The sequence below is a fragment of the Platalea leucorodia genome (assembly GCF_965183815.1).
Source record: "Platalea leucorodia genome assembly, contig: HAP1_HAP1_SCAFFOLD_345, whole genome shotgun sequence".
Classification (NCBI taxonomy): Eukaryota; Metazoa; Chordata; class Aves; order Pelecaniformes; family Threskiornithidae; genus Platalea; species Platalea leucorodia.
This window is the reverse complement of record NW_028121233.1, coordinates 9,879-28,412: the sequence shown is the minus strand read 5'-3', so window position 1 is coordinate 28,412 and position 18,534 is coordinate 9,879. Positions and strand designations below refer to the sequence as shown.

At 61.8% G+C, this 18,534-nt stretch overlaps 2 protein-coding genes across 2 annotated transcripts; both read right to left on the bottom strand.

Annotated features, from left to right (window-relative positions):
* Positions 1–976: 976 nt before the first annotated feature.
* On the bottom strand, positions 977–8,331 carry LOC309604101 (kallikrein-14-like; the record flags this gene model as incomplete). Its single annotated transcript, XM_082339016.1, has 6 exons — positions 977–1,129; positions 2,129–2,265; positions 2,614–2,861; positions 4,028–4,190; positions 7,088–7,210; positions 8,244–8,331. The coding sequence occupies 6 exons, from the start codon at positions 8,329–8,331 to the stop codon at positions 977–979; spliced, it is 912 nt and encodes a 303-aa protein (XP_082195142.1).
* A 6,635-nt stretch (positions 8,332–14,966) lies between these two features.
* On the bottom strand, positions 14,967–18,190 carry LOC309604099 (kallikrein-11-like; the record flags this gene model as incomplete). Its single annotated transcript, XM_082339015.1, has 5 exons — positions 18,132–18,190; positions 16,585–16,732; positions 15,845–16,098; positions 15,403–15,539; positions 14,967–15,119 (listed from the first exon to the last, which is right to left on the bottom strand). The coding sequence occupies exons 1-5, from the start codon at positions 18,172–18,174 to the stop codon at positions 14,967–14,969; spliced, it is 735 nt and encodes a 244-aa protein (XP_082195141.1). The 5' UTR covers positions 18,175–18,190.
* Between the last annotated feature and the right edge of the window lie 344 nt (positions 18,191–18,534).

Below are 18,534 nucleotides of genomic sequence, written 5' to 3'. Positions count from 1 at the left end.
AATTCCCACTGGCCTCACTCCCCAGTGCTCCCAGTACCCCCAGTTCCCACTACCCCCCCCCGAAATCCCACCCAAATCCAGTTACACCTGCGATTCCCACTGGCCTCACTCCCCAGTGCTCCCAGTGCCCCCAGTTCCCACTACCCCCCCCCCGAAATCCCACCCAAATCCAGTTACACCTGCGATTCCCACTGGCCTCACTCCCCAGTGCTCCCAGTACCCCCAGTTCCCACTGCCGCCCCCCAAATCCCCCCCCCCCAAAATCCAGTTACTCCTGCAATTCCCACTGCCCCCTGCTCCCCAGTGCTCCCAGCACCCCCAGTTCCCACTGCCGCCCCTAAACCCCACTCAAATCCAGTTCCCCCCCAATTCCCACTGCCCCCCAAATCCAGTTACCCCCCCCATCTCCCACTGGCCCCCACTCCCCAGTGCTCCCAGCACCCCCAGTTCCCACTACCTCCCACTCCCCAGTGCCCCCAATTCCCACTGACCCCCCAAATCCAGTTACCCCCCCCAATTCCCACTGCCCCCCGCTCCCCAGTGCTCCCAGCACCCCCAGTTCCCACTGCCCCCCCTAAACCCCACTCAAATCCAGTTCCCCCCCCAATTCCCACTGCCCCCCAAATCCAGTTACCCCCCCCATCTCCCACTGGCCCCCACTCCCCAGTGCTCCCAGCACCCCCAGTTCCCACTGCCCCCCACTCCCCACTGCCCCCCGCTCCCCAGTGCTCCCAGTGCTCCCAGTGCTCCCCATCCCTCCCTGCCCGGAACCAGCCCCCGCCATGACTCCATCTCTCCGCTTTCGGTCTTTTCCTTTATTTTTCCACTCCAATTTCCCCCTTTCCCAAGTGCATTCTGGGAAATTTGGGGCTCCTGCCCATCCCCCACCCCACAGAAGGGGGTGACGCCCCCTCACGGGGGTGGTCCCGTGGTGGGGGGAGGGGGGGGCAAGATGGCGGTGGCGGAGCTGGAGGTCTCACTGATACCCGATGAATCTCCTGATCCAGGGCACGGCTCGGCAGACGTTGGCGTAGACGCCGGGTTGTCCCTCGCGCCCGCAGACGGCCATGCCCCACGAGACCACGCCTTGCAGCACCCCGTTGCACACCAAGGGACCCCCGGAGTCACCCTGTGGGGAGAGGAGCACGGGGTGGGGCTCACGGACCTTCCACGGAGTTGTCCACGTGCCATGGCCCAGCCCCAGCTCCATGGCTCAAGCAGAAGGTCCTTGGTGGGAACCCAAACCTTCCACGGAGTTGTCCACGTCCCATGGCCCAGCCCCGTGGCTCAAGCAGAAGGTCGGTGGTGGGAACCCAGACCTTCCATGGACTTGACCATGTGCCATGACCCAGCCCCAGCTCCGTGGCTCAAGCAGAAGGTCGGTGGTGGGAACCCAAACCTTCCATGGACTTGACCACGTGCCATGACCCAGCCCCAGCTCCGTGGCTCAAGCAGAAGGTCGGTGGTGGGAACCCAGACCTTCCATGGACTTGACCACGTGCCATGGCCCAGCCCCAGCCCCGTGGCTCAAGCAGAAGGTCGGTGATGGGAACCCAAACCTTCCATGGACTTGACCACGTGCCATGACCCAGCTCTGTGGCTCAAGCAGAAGGTCAGTGGTGGGAACCCAAACCTTGTGTGGACCCATCCATGTGCCATGACCCAGCTCTGTGGCTCAAGCAGAAGGTCGGTGGTGGGAACCCAGACCTTCCATGGACTTTACCACGTGCCATGACCCAGCCCCAGCTCCGTGTCTCAAGCAGAAGGTCCTTGGTGGGAACCCAGACCTTCCATGGACTTGACCACGTGCCATGGCCCTTCCCTGGTTTTATGGGTTGGGTTGGAGATAACGGTGGAGGAACCCCAACCTTGCATGGACTTGTCCACGTGCCAGAGCCCATCCCCAGCTCCGTGGCTGAAGCACGAGGTAGCTGTGGAGAACCCAGACCTTGCACGGACCCATCCACGTGCCGGGGCCCTTCCCTGCTTTTTATGGCTTGGCTTGAAGGAACCCAAGACTTGCGTGGACCCATCCCACCTCGGGTTGGAACTCAAAGCCACGCCAACCCCCTCCTTTCCCCAGCAGCGACCTCGGAGGTGGCTGAAGGGATGTCACCCCCGCTCTTACCTGGCAGGAATCCACGCCCCCCTGGGGGACGCCGGCGCAGAACATGTTGGGGGTGAGGGCGTTGCCGTACACCCTGGTGCATTTGTCCCTCCCGAAGGTTTCGATGGTGGCGCACTGCAAATCTTTCGGCAGCTTTGCTGCAGGAGAAGGTGGGGATGGAGAGAGAGAAGGTGAGAAGGGACAACCCCCGAACGCTGAGGCCTGAGGAGACTTCGTTACGCTTCTGGTAGGCTTCTTTGGGAGGTGGACGACGGAGATGCCTCCATCAGAGATGGGTCAACCCAACCCTGAAGGGAAAACCCAACTAGAAGTCGTTCTCCGCGGGGAGCTGCTCACTGGGCAGAGTTAAGGTGACATCAGGGAAGCCATTGTCCCATTTTCCCAGCTGAGGTGGCCACCCGACCTCCTTGGCAAGCCCTCTCCCCCACCCAGTTGCCTTCCCCCATCCCACCTCTTCCACCCAGGTCTCCACCGCAAGCCAGTACCTCCAGGGGATTTGGTCGTGCCCCAGCCAGAGACGGTGCACCTCACCCCGTCCATGGGACACCTCGTGGCTAATCTGATCTTCTTGACGTTGGGGCTGAAGCGAACGGGTTTGTTCAGCCGCAGGACCATGAAGTCGTTGTCGTTCTTGCGGGGGTTGTAGGCCGGATGGACAAATTGTCTTGAAATCAACCTCACCTGCCCCGTTCCATCCCGTAACGTGCTCGTCCCGATTAACACCTGGACGTCTCTGCCGGGGGAAGAAGGTCAAGAAATCAGTGCTGGTCCCTCCCGAGGAGACACTTAAACCCTTGGCCTCCGGGGTTGTCCAGCGAGGAGATGATCAAGACCTGTCCGTTGAAGCTTCTCCGCAGGGCAGAGTTAAGGTGATCCGGCCGTGGGACCACCTTATCCCGTTTCCCTTGGGGAGGAGGCTGGGAAAACACGCTCGAGGGTTCCTGAGCCGCCTCTCCTCCAAGAGCTCTTTGATGGCTCAGGTACCCTGAGGGCATCTCCCACCTCCACGAGAAGCCATTGGGGAGGGGGGTGTCTCTTGACTTCAACTCCTTGACTCCATCTTGCAAGAGTCCCACCTGCAACATCTCAACAACGTTGCCCCGAGCCCAACTTCTTGCCAACTTTCCTCCTGCTTTTTTTTTTTTCCCCCATTATTTCCCTTCCTAAAGGTCCAGCTTCCTCTCACAGGACCTTGAGGAGAAGCTGGAGAAACTGGGGGGGGGGGGGCGGGGGCACCCGCTCCACTTAGTGTCATCACTTGGGAGATCATGGGAGATCCTCATGCCTGGAACATCAACATCTAGAGCTACTTGGTGGTGGGACACCAGATTCTGGAGGTAACATCTGGGGTACAAATATCTGGCCGTACCAACCTCTGGATACCTCTGGAGGTACCCGCTTCGGGAGCTACCAGTCCCTGGAGGTGCCAGACTCAACATCTGGACGCCCAAAGCTGAAGGTGTCCACATCTGGAGGCCCCAAACTCTGGTGATGCCAACCTCTGGATACCTCTGGAGGTACCCGCTTCGGGAGCTACCAGTCTCTGGAGGTGCCAGACTCAACATCTGGACGCCCAAAGCTGAAGGTGTCCACATCTGGAGGCCCCAAACTCTGGCGACGCCAACATCTGGATGCCTCTGGAGGTGCCAGACTCAACATCTGGACACCAAAATCTGAAGGTGTTCACATCTGGAGGCCCCAAACTCTGGCGACGGCCAACATCTGGGGCCTCTCTCTCTGGACACCACCCTTTGGAGGCATCAGCCGCCTGGAAGTGCCAACATCTGGGCGCTAACACCTGGAAGCCCCACCTCTCACCCTTGGTCATTGAAGGGTCTTGGGAAAGGAGCCATCGGCTCATAGGAAGCCATGCGGCACGTGAGCACGGAGCCGGCTTACCCGATTGGCTGCCTGCAGTGGGCGGCCGTCAGGACCCATTGGGCATCTATCAAGCTTCCTCCACACAGGATTTGACCCCTCTTGATGAGGGCAACTTGGAAAGGGCGTTGGTTGATGGAGCAGGGTCGCCCGCCGATGATCCGGGACTCGTCCTGGTCCGACACTGTAACACAGAGCACCGAAGGGCACGGTGAGCGCGGTCGCGCGGCCGCAGCCCGGCCGCGGCGTCTTCCAAAGAAACCCGAGGGGTTTGGGTCGAAAAGGCGGCGAAGCGTTGCAAAAGGGTCTTTAAAAAGGCGAAATGAAAGAGAAGAGGGAAAGGTCTCCCTTTTTCACCCTCAAATTCTCGTCGGAGCGGTCAAAATCACCTTAAAAACCTAAAAATAATCTTTTTTTTTTAATTTACTGAGTCATTTATCTGAGGTCCCACCAGGCTTTTTTTGGGGGGGGGGAGGGATGAAAAAGAGATGATCTGGGGACCCGTTGAAATCCAACCACTTGTAGCCAAGATGGAAGCAGGCCTTGAAGGTCTCGTTTTTCTCCTGGTGCCATTTGATGGAGCTCAGGACTCCACGAGCACCCAGCCCGGGTGGAGGAGTGAGGTGGGAGCTCCCAGGAGACCCCCCCGGGGACCGGTCTGTCGTGCCAGGTTGTGCCAATGAGCTGTCTTGGAAATCACCGCGCGTCAGGAAGTCACCAGGGGCCACTTATCTCCGCCGGTTTCGCCATGTACCTCTGGGAGGGGCATCCGTTTCCACCTCTAAGATTCCTCCCAGCCCAAGATTGGACTCCAAAAGGGAGATGACGCACCTCTAAAAGAGCTGATTTCTTCGTCCTCGGTTGGTGAGAAAGCCTGTAGGACCTGCTCGAAAAGTCTCCTACCTCCTGGGTGGCTCATGGACCCAGGACTCCTCGTTAGGACCAGGGTAGGAGATGGTTGCATCAACACAAGCAGAAGAAGCCCTGACGCAGGGAGAAATGATAAGAGGAGTTCGCTCAGGAATGTGAGTCCTTATGTCGCTCTGGAGCCCGAGGTGTCTTGGTCCCATCAGGTTGAGAAGAAAGAGAGAGGGCCACCAGCTCGGTTTGAGGGTCTTCGGTTACGTCAGGGTCTCCCCACTTGAAGCCCCCACTTCTGACGTGGATCTCCCAATCTTTCAGGTCTTTGGAGGCATCTCCCTCAGCTTTAGGTGGCTGCAGAAGCATCTCCCTAGGCTTTAGGTAGCCTCAGAAGCATCTCCCTAGGCTTTAGGTGGCTGCAGAAGCATCTCCCTAGGCTTTAGGTAGCCTCAGAAGCATCTCCCTCGGCTTTAGGTGGCCACAGAAGCATCTCCCTCAGATTTAGGTGGCCACAGAAGCATCTCCCTCGGCTTTAGGTGGCCGCAGAAGCATCTCCCTCTGCTTTAGGTGGCCGCAGAAGCATCTCCCTCGGCTTTAGGTGGCCGCAGCAGATGGGTGTCCGCTGGCGTTGCCCGATGTTGCTGGTCCTCGGAGAAAGGAAGGGACACAATCCCACCCCATCCAACGCCAGGCGCCTACAAGATGAGGTGCCCTTCCCCTTCTCAGGAGATCTGTGATGAATGAGGTTTGCAGGGCGACCATCTTGAGGCCGTGACCATCTTGAGGCCGTGACCACGCAGAGCTCCGCTTGGGTGTCGACGCAACGGGAGTCCAAAGCCTTGCGACGCGTTCCTGTTTCAAATGGGAGACATCAAGTCCTTGGGCTCCGAGGTGTCCTCACGGGTGCTGGGGCTGAGTCCTCCACGGCGCGGTCTGGGCCACCCCAGATGTTTTGGGGAGAAGTCACCGCTCCAAGCGTTTGACCACCTGGGCGAAGAGCCGTATCGATTGCAGCGCGCGCGCGAGGTGGCTCCGCTCCGCGGCATCTGCAATTGCCTTCCACCAAAGGTTGGGACATTGGCATTTACCAGTGGGACTGGTTTGTGCTGGTGGGGATTACAGCCTGTGACAACAGGAGACGCCCGAGTTTCAAGCCACCTGGAATTCACCACTATCCGGTCCCGGCAACGCTGCCAAAGTCGGAGGGTGGGAATCATCCTCCCGCAAAAGCTCATCGGGGAAGCATCCCTGGTCACCGCAAGAGCCTTTCGAGACCAACCAGCAGGTTTAGATTCCACCAAGCTCCTTGAAGGCATCTCAGCAGCTTCCCTGAGCTCCCAGGGTGGAAGGGTATCCATCAACAAAGGTCAATCAGTGAAGACGTGGGCAACGGGAGAGGGTGGATCCTGCCCTGTGGTAGAATCCATCCCCTGGCTTTCCAGAGGTTACTGGCAACCAGAGAGCTCCAACCAAGGTGATGGTGGCTCCATCCCAAATGACAAACTTGCCCCCAAGGAAACAGTTCTTGGACAGTCACGGGGCGAATTATCCAGCCGTTGTGTCTGGACATGACCTCGGTCCTTCTCCGCAAGACTTGGGCGTTTCGGACTCAGCTCCGGGGTCGTAGATTTGGGTTAAGAAGCACCGAGATCGGGTCAGATCCGAGGTCTTCGCAACCAACGGTCAGAAATCCCAGGAGTCTTCTTTCCACCCCATCCGTTCGGGTTCTCCTTGGGCAGAGCATCATTTTGGAGGCCAGAAGAAAGGAAGGGGATGTTTCCATCGGGATTAAGTCTCTCCTTTCTTTCCCTCAGCCTGGGTGACTCTTTTGCTCTCCTTTTTGCAGCTGTAACAGAAATCCCCGTGCGAACTTCCAGAGGAGGGAAAGAAGTTATCCCGGAGATCCCAGCGCCTCCAAGGGGATGCAGGAATTTTCCCGCTGCGTCTCTTTCGGGACCATTTCTCCACATCAAGGTGGTTGCTTTATCTCAGCTCGAAACCAAAACAAGTTTCGAAACTGTAGGGCCTTGCCCAAACCTTCCCGTCGGCAAGATTCCCATGAGCCAAGAGAAGGCATCTCCTCATCCCATCCCATCCCATCCCATCCCATCCCATCCCATCCCATCCCATCCCATCCCATTGGACACGTTCCCCTACAAGATGCCCGTCAAACACCCGTGGTGTCTCCATCCTCCCTCCTCGGCCACCGGTTTGACTTACGGTCATTGCCTTTGTTGACCTTCACCTGAGCTTGTGCCAGCGACGGAGTGGGCAGCAACAACCCGGCTGCGAGGATGAAGATGGAGATGAAGCCGAAGGTCCCGTGCCCGTCACGAGCCATTCCTGGGGCAGAGAAACCAAACTGGATCAGCCCCGGGGCTGCGGGAGAGCGGCTGGTGCCACGTAGCGGCTACGGGGAAGGTCCCGCGTGGGATGGAGGCGACGTGACCGAGATGCCGGCGGTGTTTTGGTGCACCTTCACCCTTACGGACCTTGGGGTGGTCTCGGTCCTTCTTCTCCACCCTGTTTTGGTTGAGTTCAACTTGCCGGTGGCACCAAACCCACCTGCACGAGCTCAGGACGGACCACCACCCTCCCAATCGCCGCGAAACTGGGAGATCCGAGCTCAACTGGGATACGGAGGGCGTTCCCACCAAACCCATCCAAACCAGAGCCACCGCGTGGGCTGAGCGCGTGGGGATGGATTGATCTGACCCGTGAGAAACATCCACCAAGAGATGGAGAACCTCCGGACGCCTGGTTCCCACGTAGCATCCATCCCTCGGAGGGATGTCCGTGGTCCTGGCCACGGGGATGGACTCACCTGCCAGAGGAGAAGAACGGGGCTGGCTCGACACGTCGGGAAGCCGAGAGCCGGTGGCTTGGGCATATTTATACCCGGGGTGAAAAGTAGGCCGTGTCTCCGGCGGGGTGAGTCAAGAGCGGTTGGGTGACGGGTCCGCGCGGCAGCGGAGCGAGCGTGGCCTGTGGGTGTCTCCCCGGCCCCGTGGGTGATTATGGCTTTGATGTCCCAGAGGAAACGCTGCTGGGTTCCTCGGCAAAGGGGAAACGCCCGCTCCTCCCATCGTCGCGGCCGCCCCGCACACGGGGTTGAGGGAGTTCCGAAAACAGCTCGTCCAGGCGGGTCGGTTGGCTCACCCCTCCCCCCGTCGCGGTGGGGGGGGGGGTGTCAAGGGGGGGGTTCCCTTCCCATCCTCCCCCGGGGGACGATGGGGGTGTCGGGGTGCCGAGCCGGCCCTTGGGTGTTGTGAAATATAATGGTGCTGCCTCCCGCCCGGCCTTGCCGGCTGTCTGTCTGTCCGGCTGGCTGGCTGCCCGGCCGGCCGGCTGTAAGGCTGCCTGGCCAGCTGCCCACTCGCCTGCCCGTCCGTCTGTCCGTCCGTCTGTCTGCTGCTCCGGTTCTCTACCCATCTGTCCAGCCGTCTGTCTATCTGCCCATCCATCCGCCTGTTTGCCTCTTGATCCAGCTGTCTACTTGTCTCTCCATCCGTCTGTCCGTCTGTCCACCTATCTGCCCAGCCATCTGTCTGTCTGTCCAAGCAACTGTAAGTCTGCCTGGGTATCTGTCTGTCCGTCCTCCCACCTGCCTGTCCATCCATCTGTCTCCATGTCCACCTGGCTGTAAGCCTGGCCGTCCATCTGTCCACCCACCTATCTGGCCATCTGACTGTAAGCCTGTCCATCCGTCTGTCCATACAGCTGTCTGTCCCCCATCAAGTCTGTCTGTCCATCTCCCTGGCCATTTGCCCATCCATCCGTCCATCTGTCCATCTGACTGCAAGTCCGTCTGTCCCACAGCCTCTCTGTCCGTCTCTCTTGTCCATCTGTCTACCCGTCCATCTGTCTACCCGTCCATTAGCCATTCGTCTCTCCATCCGTCCATCGGCCTGTCTGTCCGTCCATCCGCCATCAGCCAGTCTGTCCGCTCGCGCCTCTGTCCCTTCAGCTCTCCGTCTAGCTGCCCATCTGGCCGTCCATCTGTCCAGCCGTCTCTCCGTCTGACTGTCTTTCCAGCGAGCTGGAGAGCTGTCTGTCCTCCTATCTGTCCGTCCATCCGTCTATCGTTCCGTTCCTTCACCCATCCCTCCACCTATCTGTCCATCCGGCTGTCCATCCCTCCATCTATCCCTCCGTCTGTCTGTCCATCCCTCCGTCTATCCCCCCATCCATCTGTCCATCCCTCTGTCCATCCGTCTGTCCATCCATCTGTCCATCCGTCTGTCCATCCGTCTGCCCATCCATCTGTCCATCCCTCCATCTATCCCTCCATCCCTCTGTCCATCCGTCTGTCCATCCCTCCATCCCTCTGTCCATCCATCTGTCCATCCCTCCATCTATCCCTCCATCCGTCTGTCCATCCGTCTGTCCATCCCTCCATCCGTCTGTCCATCCATCTGTCCATCCCTCCATCTATCCCTCCATCCCTCTGTCCATCCGTCTGTCCATCCCTCCATCTATCCCTCCATCCCTCTGTCCATCCGTCTGTCCATCCCTCCATCTATTCCTCCATCCCTCTGTCCATCCGTCTGTCCATCCCTCCATCTATCCCTCCATCCGTCTGTCCATCCATCTGTCCATCCCTCCATCCCTCTGTCCATCCATCTGTCCATCCCTCCACCTACCCCTCCATCCATTTGTCCATCCCTCCATCCCTCTGTCCGTCCCTCCATCCCTCTGTCCGTCCATCTGTCCATCCCTCTGTCCATCCCTCCGTCCATCTGCCCACGTCGCACACACGAGCACGCCAGGAGCCGGGTAGACCTCACGTTACGCCCACGCATGTGCCCGCGCGCGCAAGGGCGGGGCTTGGCGCGTGCGACGGGATGCCACCACCAAGGAGGGACCCTCGTGGCTCCAGGCTTGGGGACGCAGCCCCTTGGAGGCCACCACCGGACCGGAGGTCCCCAGGGACCTACGTGTCACCTTCCTTTGGCACCCGGCGCCGGTTGCACGTCCCCGATGAGTAACGCCGCAGATGTGGGTGAGCGATGGGCGAGGCCACGTCCCGCTGCCAACCCAGCTGAGCCCTGCGAGTCGCTTCTGGTGAGTCAAGGGGCCACCGGGGACGGGGGTGGCACTTGTCCCCTCAGCTGGACACTGTCCCCAACCCTGGAGGTGTGTCACCTCCCCTTCCTCGCTCCCCCAACCCCAACGGCACGGGGGTCTGGAGGGTCTTCAAGGTGGGAGGTGACCACCCCGTGCCCAGAGAGGGTGACCCAGGTGCAATCAGTGTCACCCGCCATCCCCAGGGCCACCTGGGACATCTCCACCCCGGGGCGGTGGCAGCAGCCGAGGACCCCGGTGTCTCCTGGCCCTTCCCGGGGTGGCTTTCGCCTGCGCCCCGGGGCGTCAGCCAGGCGGCCGGACAGACGGGACGGGTGGCCCAAAATTCCTGCTGAGCTCAGCAGCGGTCGCCAGCCCCTGGCCCCTCTTTCTGGGAGGTTCAAGCCATCTTCACATGGTTCTTCTCCCCTGGGAGAGCCGTGCTCGAGCTCCCGCACGTCCTTGCAGCGGGAAGGGCCCAAAAGGATTTTAGGCACCGATGGGTCCTCTAAAGCCACCCCAGCCTGGCCGTCCTTGACGTTGGTGGGACCAGAGCTGCAACGTGGGTGCAGGAGCTCCAGGGGTGGTGTGAAGGCACCTCCGTGCCTCTTCAACGGCCCTTTCGGTAGGGCTGGGAGAGGAGATGAGGTTGGGAGCAGCTCAAGGCAATTAACAGCCTGACGAGCAATTAAGGGCGGAGAAGCCCAGGAGCTGAGTCCTGACAAAAGGAAAGGCCTGGGTGGGATGAATCACGGTTTGGAGATGCTGATCTCGCTCTCTGCTGGTGGCACGAGGAAGCCTGGGGCTGGGTTTGGTCCTAAACCTGGAGGTGAAGCTGAAGATCCTGGAAGGGCAACTGTCCCAGCAGATCCATGGAGATCTGGTCTGCGGTGATCCTCACCGAAGAGGTTGTGGGCTTGGGGAGCCCATCTGTGGAGGCCTGGCCCGTGGAGATCCCATCCTACGGAGGTCTGGTCCATGGAGACCTAATCCACCAGGCTGATCTCCTCCCATGGAGATCTGGTCCACAAAGATCCCATCCACCAGGGTTCTGTCCACCAGGATCCCAGCCAGTGGAGGTCAGATCCACTAAGATCCCATCCATGGAGGTGTGGGCCTTGGAGATCTCAGCTACAGGGATCTTGTCTGTGGAGATCCTGTCCGTGGAGTGGTCAGCTGCAGAGATCGTCCCCTCCATGGGGATCTGTCCTACAGAGCGCCTGGGCCGTGGGTGATCCTGGGGGAGAGCTGCGGTGGGCAGAGATCTCAGCCCCTGGGATCCTGTCCACGGAGATTCCACCCACGAAGGGACAGGACACGGAGATCCCGGGCCACGGAGGTCAATTCCGCAAGGCTTCAAACCACCCGGATCCCATCCTTGGGGATCCCCTCTGTGGGGATCCACCCTACAGCCACCACCAGCCGTGGCGATCTGGTCCACCAAGATCCCGTCCACGGGGATCCCATCCATGGGGATCTGCTCTATGGACACCCTTGGCCATGACGGTCCACAGAGATCCCATCCCCGGAGATCCCGTCCACACGGATCTGCTCTATGGACACCCTTGGCCGTGAAGGTCCACAGAGATCCCATCCCCGGGGATCCCTGATCCCCTGGGGATGGGGGGACATCGCAAGGTGACCCGGGGGCTCCCAAGGGGAAGAGAGATCCTGGGTGGGGACAGGGGACACGTGAGGGGAGAGGAGAGCTCGTGGCGGGGTGACGTGAGGGACCCAAGGGGACACGAGGGGACACGGGGGCACGTGAGGGGACACGGAGGCTCGTGAGGGGACATGGGGCTCGTGAGGGGACACGGGGGCTCGTGAGGGGACACGGAGCACGTGAGGGGACATGGGGGCACGTGAGGGGACACGGAGCACGTGAGGGGACATGGGGGCACGTGAGGGGACACGGGGGCTCGTGAGGGGACACGGGGGCACGTGAGGGGACATGGTTGCACAAGAAGACACGAGGGGACGTGGGTGGACATGGGGGGGGCCCAGAGGGAAGATGGGGGCATATGGGGGGACATGGGGAGACCCAAGGGGACAGCGGAGCATACGAGGGGACATGAGGGGACACAGGGCCACATGAGGGGGACGGCGGGGAACCATGAAGGGACACGAGGGCACGTGGGGGGGTCATGAGGGGACAGGGGAGCAACACGATGGGGATGCGGGCACATGAAGGGACGTGGGGGGACAGAGGGGGACATGGGGGGATGTGGGGGACCCAGGAGCCCACGGGGGGACTTGGGGGGGACACGGGGCACATAAGGGGATAAGAGGTGACGTGGGGGGGCCACGAGGGGATGTGGGGACCCAGGGACACAAGCAGGGCCATGGGGACGCCCGTGGGGAGCCCATGAGGGGCCCCAGAGCCCCACGGCGATGGTGGGGGGCGGGGGGGGACACGGGGGACCGATGACGTTAGCGCAGCGCTGGGGGCTGGGGCTGGGTCCAACCAGTTCTCCCAGTTCCTCAGCTCCCATCTCGGTGGTGTAATTAGTGCTAATTACCTAATTACCCTGCGGGCCCAGGCAGAGCCAGCCCGGGCCTGCCACCCACTGCCAGGGCCACCCAAGGACCTCCTGCCCTCCCCCCCCCCCCCCCCCGCCAGCTTACAGTGGCAGGGAGGGGACATGCCACCCCCCCCACCCCGTCCCCTCCCAGATGTCCTCACAGCCCCGGGAGCGCTGTGCCCGGGGTGGCCCTGGGTGACACAAGAGGTGGCAGTGCCCTGGGTGACATGGTGGGTGGCCCGCCTTGACGCATGGAGCGGCAAGGACCGGGGGTGGCAGCGCCCTGGGTGACACAAGGGGGTGGCAGTGCCCTGGGTGACCCGGGGGGGGTGGGGGGGTGGCCCTGGGTGACTCACGGGCTGGCGGCACCGTGGGTGGCTGTGCCCTGGGTGAGACAGGGGGTGGCTCAGGGGACACGGGTGACACGGGAGTGATGGTGTCGGGTGCCAGTGGTGCCGGTTTCTTGGAGGCAGTGGCCACGTTCCAGCTGTTCCTGGCACGGTTCAGCGTCACCTCCGCGGACACGGTGACTTACCAGACCCCATGGACCCGGCTGGGCCACCTCCACCTCCACGACCGTCTTGGCTTGACCCCAAGGGCTGCATTGCCCGGACCTCCATGGCCTCGACCCCAGCGATGTGACGACCAGTCCTCCATGGGCACAGGAGGTAGACCTCATTAGACCTCCATAGATGTGTCAGGTAGACCCCATGTTGGTAGAGCCCAGTGGCCACGTTGACCAGACCTCCGTGGCCACGTTGACCAACCCTCCGTGGCCACGTTGACCAGACCTCCAGAAACACATTAACCAGCCCTCCATGGCCACGTTGACCAGCCCTCCATGGACACATTGACCAGACCTCCATGGCCACATTGACCACCTGTCCATGGCCACGTTGACCAGGCCTCCAGGGATGACGGACGAGCTGGAGCTGCCTGTGCCGGAGCCCAATGCGGCAGCCCACCACAGCTGCTGGCCACCAACGTGGGACCCTCCAAGTCAACCCATCTTCACGGCACACTGAAAAGTGGTTGAACCTTCCCGTGAAATGCTGAGCGAGAGCTGGAAGTCACCAGTGGCCACCGTTGGCCCCGGCAATGGCGACCAATCGCTTCTCCACCTCCCTGGGGATTTGGACCCGGACCAAAACCTCTTTCCCCACCGCGGTGGCCAGACGAGGCCCACACCCTCCAACGCGCCGGGCCTCAGCCACGTGGGGCAAGAGGGAGGGTGACAACTTGCGCAAGGCGACCGGCGTCGCTCCCTGCCCCGCTGAGCCACGGGGGACGACACGTGATGGCCTGACCTTGCCAGGTCTCCTCTTCCACCGGGGAAGACATCGAGGTGTTTTTGTAGCCCACCAACCCCGCCGCCGCGTCCCGTAGACGCGCCACGGTGAAGCCGGGCTGGCACCGCTCTCCGTCCCACCCCCCCCACCACCAAGGTGGGATCATGAAGACCCCGTGGAGGGGAAAAAATCCCACCCCTTCCTGCAAAAATAGAGGCCTCAGCTCCATGCGAAGAGGTAAATTTGGCCTCCAGCGGGTGATTTCTTCCCGCTCACTAGCCAACGTGGCCTGGGTGGATGCTCCTCGTCGGGAAGGTGAAACAGCCCTGATCTACTGCCAAGTTACCCCAGGTGGGGAAATTTGGCCCCTTCTGCTCCCCGCTGAGTCACGGGGAAATTTCTCCCCTCTGGGGCTGGGAAGTTCTCCCCTGGTCACGCGTTGGCCCGGGGAGATGGGGCTGGGATGGTGGCACCAAGAAGGAGGCTCTGGCTCCGGGGCATGGCGAGGGCTCGGTGCTTTTGGGGAGGGGACGTCAAGCTGGATTTTGTCCCCTCATGGTGATGCAAAGAGCCCTGGGTGAGCCCAACACAGCCAATGGATCTGCTCCGTGGTGGGGTCAACAGGTCTACCTACGGTAGGGTCAACAGGTCTACTTCATGGTGGTCTACCCCATGGCGGGGCCAGCAGATCTGCCCCACGGTGGGGTGGAGAGGTCTACTGCAGTGGGGTCAACAGGTCTACCTCATGGTGGTCTACTCCATGGTGGTCTACCCCATGGTGGGGCCAAGAGATCTGCCCCACGGTGGGGTCACCAGGTCTACCTGGAGTAGGGTCACCAGGTCTACCCCACGGCCAAGGGCAATGGGTCGACCCCATGGTGGAGTCAACGGGTCAACCCCATGACGTGGCCAACAACTCTACCCCCAAAGATGGTGAGCTGGGTCTTCTCCTGCCTCTAGATCTGGGGCAACTCAGGGCACCTCGACCTACCAGCGCTGTCCTCCGCCCAGTAAAGACGTGGTGAAAAGCCACGTCAAAAAAACCTTTATTCATCGACATCTCAACAGGGTCCCGGGGTCAACCCCTGCCCCGCCACCCCCAGGGCATGTGCCGCAGCGCTCGGACCGGCCGGCTCTGGGCACCTTCATCAGGGGAGGAGGAGGAGGAGGAGCTGTGGGGTCCAATGGCCGTTGGGGCTGGGATGGATTGGGGGATGGGGGGGCTCAGTTCCTTCGCATGGTCTCCTGGAGCCACCGGGTGTATTTGCAGAGGTTGACGTAGACGCCGGGTTTCTTGGGGTCCCCGCAGATGCCCGGGCCCCAAGAGACGATACCTTGGAGCCGCCCGTCACACATGAGGGGTCCCCCGGAGTCACCCTGACGAGGGAAGAAGAGGGGGGGCCACGTGGGGGTCTGGGACTCATGGTCCACCCTGAAGAACCACCCTGAATTTGGGGCCGTTTCAGGGCTGGCACCTCCATCCCACCGAGGAGATGTTCTCCTCTCGCCGCCGAGTGACGCCGTCTCACCTCCCACCCTACGTACCCAAATCCCCTCTGGGTGCTGCCGGCTGCACCGAATCGTGCCCGTTCTCAGCCCAAAACCTTCCCTCATGGGACCTCACCCAAGGGGCCCCGAACGACCCGGCCCTTGCACCCACCTGGCAGGAGTCAGCGCGACTGCGGGACTCGCCCGCGCACACCATGTTGGCGGTGACGGAGCCGGGGTAGATGCGCCGGCATTGCTCTTCCGAGACGATGGTGACCTTGGTGCAGTGGAGATCTTCAGGGAAGGTGACTACGGGTGACAGAGGACATGAGGTCACCAAGGGGGGACGGACCAAGTGATCCAGCCCCAACCCAGCTCTTTGCCCTGGAGCTCATCTCCCTTCTTCTTCTTGTTGGCACCAGGAGCTCCAAGGCTTCCTGGTGTCCTGACCAAGGTCACCCAGATGCTTGGGCTCCCTCAGAGGTCAAGGGTGCCTAAGGGTCAGGGTGGGACCAACGGGACTGCGAGGGGCTTTGGGGGAAGCCCCTGGGGAGGGGACACGCACGTAGAGCTTCTCAGCGCACCCCAGATGTTTGGGTCCCCGGGCTTCGTACCTTCAGGGCTGGTGGTGGACCCCCAGCCCGAGATCTGGCAGGTTTTGCCGGGCACGGGACAGCGGGAAGCCAGCGGCAGCGGCTTCACGTGCTTGGTGACGAGGATGGGCAGGAGGAACTTGATGAGCATCAGGTCGCCGTCCTTGTTGGTGTCGTTGTAACGCGGGTACTTGAAGACCTTGGCTGAACGTCGCCACTGCTCGATGCCACCCGAGTCCTTGTGGCTCTGGCCCCCCAACCGCACGCTGATGAAGCTGATGGAGCCAAAGGCGTCAGAGTTGAGGGGGGTCCATGGTGGAGACGAGGGGGCCCCGGGGACCCACACAAAGCAGGGGCAGAGTCAGAGCCACGGTCCCAGAAGGTGGTGATAAGGGCAGAAGAAGCGAAAGTAGAAAAGGGCAGAGTTTAGGTCATGGCTTCCAAAAAAAAAAAGGCAGAATTTAGGCTCTGGCTTCCAAAAAAGAGCAGAATTTAAGCTCTGGCTTCCAAAAAAGGGCAGAATTTAGGTTCTGGCCTCCAAAAAAGGGCAGAATTTAGGTTCTGGCCTCCAAAAAAGGGCAGAATTTAGGCTCTACGCAGGCAGAAAAGAGGCAGAGTGAAGCCCACTGAGATGCCATCAACCCTCCCAACCTGCTTGGCTGGAAAGCAGGACCTCAAGTGCCACCCGGACCAGTTCTTGGTTGGTCTCGGCCCGTTGACACCGCAACCCAGCAGGCACCGTTGCCCCCGTGGCCTCCTACCCTGGGACGTGGCAGTGGGCGGCCGTCAGCACCCAGTTCTTGTCCACCAGCGTCCCTCCGCAGAGGAACTTCTCCCCTTTGAAGAGGGCGGCCTGCCACGGCAGGTCGCAGGAGGTCCCCTCGATCACCCACAGGACGTTCCTCGAGGCTGTGGGGAGAAAAAAGGGAGATGACACAGGGGACACGGGTGGTCTGGGACCTTCTCTGATGTCACCCACCCCAGGGAGATGGGGGACAGGTAGGCTGGGACCTTCTGGTGTGACGTGGCCACCCCCTGGTGGCCCCATCCCCATGTCCCCTGAGTCCTGGACAAGGAGGTGGAGCAATGGTGGAAGAAGGTGGTCCAGCTTGGGAGAGACCAGGAGGTCCATGGGGTGGATAGGGGACACCTGGGAGAAATGGGGGTCCCATGGGTGGCCATGGGGTCCCTGGGGCAGATGTGGGGCACCCATGCCTGACGCAGAGGGTTGGGGAGCACCCGAGGTGGATGTGGGGTGGTTGGGGGACACCCACGATAGACAAAAGCCCCCAGGGTGGACTTGGTGGTCCCCCAAGTAGACGTGGTAGCCCTGGGGTGGACACAGGGGTCCTGCAGATGGATGTGGGGGTCCCACAGGTGGACACAGGACGCCCAAAGTAGATGTGGAGGGTCCCTGAGGTGGACATGGGGCACCTAGGGCAGATGTGGGGCCACCGAGGAGGACACAGGGGGTCCACAGGTGGACGTGGGGCACCCAAGGTGGACGTGGGGGTCCCACGGGTAGACGGGGGGCACCCAAGGTGGACCACGGGTGGATGTGGGGCACTCAAGTGGACGAGGGGTCCCACGGGTGGATGTGGGGCACCCAAGGTGGACATGGGGGTCCCATGGGTGGAAACAGGACCCTTGGGGAAGACACGAGACCCCCACAAGCTGGACGTGGGGTATCCAAGATGGACGTGAGGGTCCCACAGGTGGACGTGGGTCCTACAAGGTGGACGTGGGGGTCCTGTGGCAGGACACGGGGCACCCAAGGTGAGCGTGGGGGTCCCACAGGTGGACGCGGGACTCCTTGGGGTGGATGTGAGGGTCCCACGGGTGGCCATGGGGCATCTGAGGCAGGCGTGGGGGTCCCATGGGTGGCCATGGGGGTCCCACGGGTGGCCATGGGGCATCTGAGGCGGGCATGGGGGTCCCATGGGTGGCCATGGGGGTCCCATGGCTGGACCACGGGTGGATGTGGGGCACCCAAGTGGACGTGGGGGTCCCACGGGTGGTCATGGGGCATCCAGGGAGGACAGGGGACCTCTGGGTGGCCATGGGGGTCCCACAGGTGGCCATGGGGCATCCAGGGAGGACAGGGGACCTCTGGGTGGCCATGGGGGTCCCACGGGTGGCCATGGGGCATCCAGGGAGGACAGGGGACCTCCGGGTGAACATGGGGGTCCCATGGGTGGCTATGGGGGTCCCACGGGTGGCCATGGGGCATCCAGGGAGGACAGGGGACCTCTGGGTGGCCATGGGGGTCCCACGGGTGGCCACGGGGGGGTCCCACGGTCTCTCCTACCTGTGGGTGCCAGCGCCAGGAGCATCAGGAGCAGGACCTTCATGCCGGAGGGCCGGGAGCTGCGGGGAGATGGCGAGGGGGTGGCTCCGGCCCTGGGGGGGTGGGGGGGTCCCCGGTAGGGTGGGGGTCGGGGTGGGGGAGACGGGGTGTCGGGAGGACAGGGGGTAAATGAGGATGGGGGAGGGAGGGAAGGGAGAGGATGGGGAGAGAGGGAAGGAAGATGGGAAAAGGGGGGAAGGGAAAGGAGGGATGGGAAAAGGGAAAAGGGGGGGAGGGAGGACGGAAAAAGGGGGGAAGGGAGGACGGAAAAAGGGGGGAAGGGAAAGGGGGAAAAGGGGGGGGAAGGGGGATGGGAAAGGAGGGATGGGAAAAGGGAAAAGGGGGGGGAGGGAGGATGGGAAAG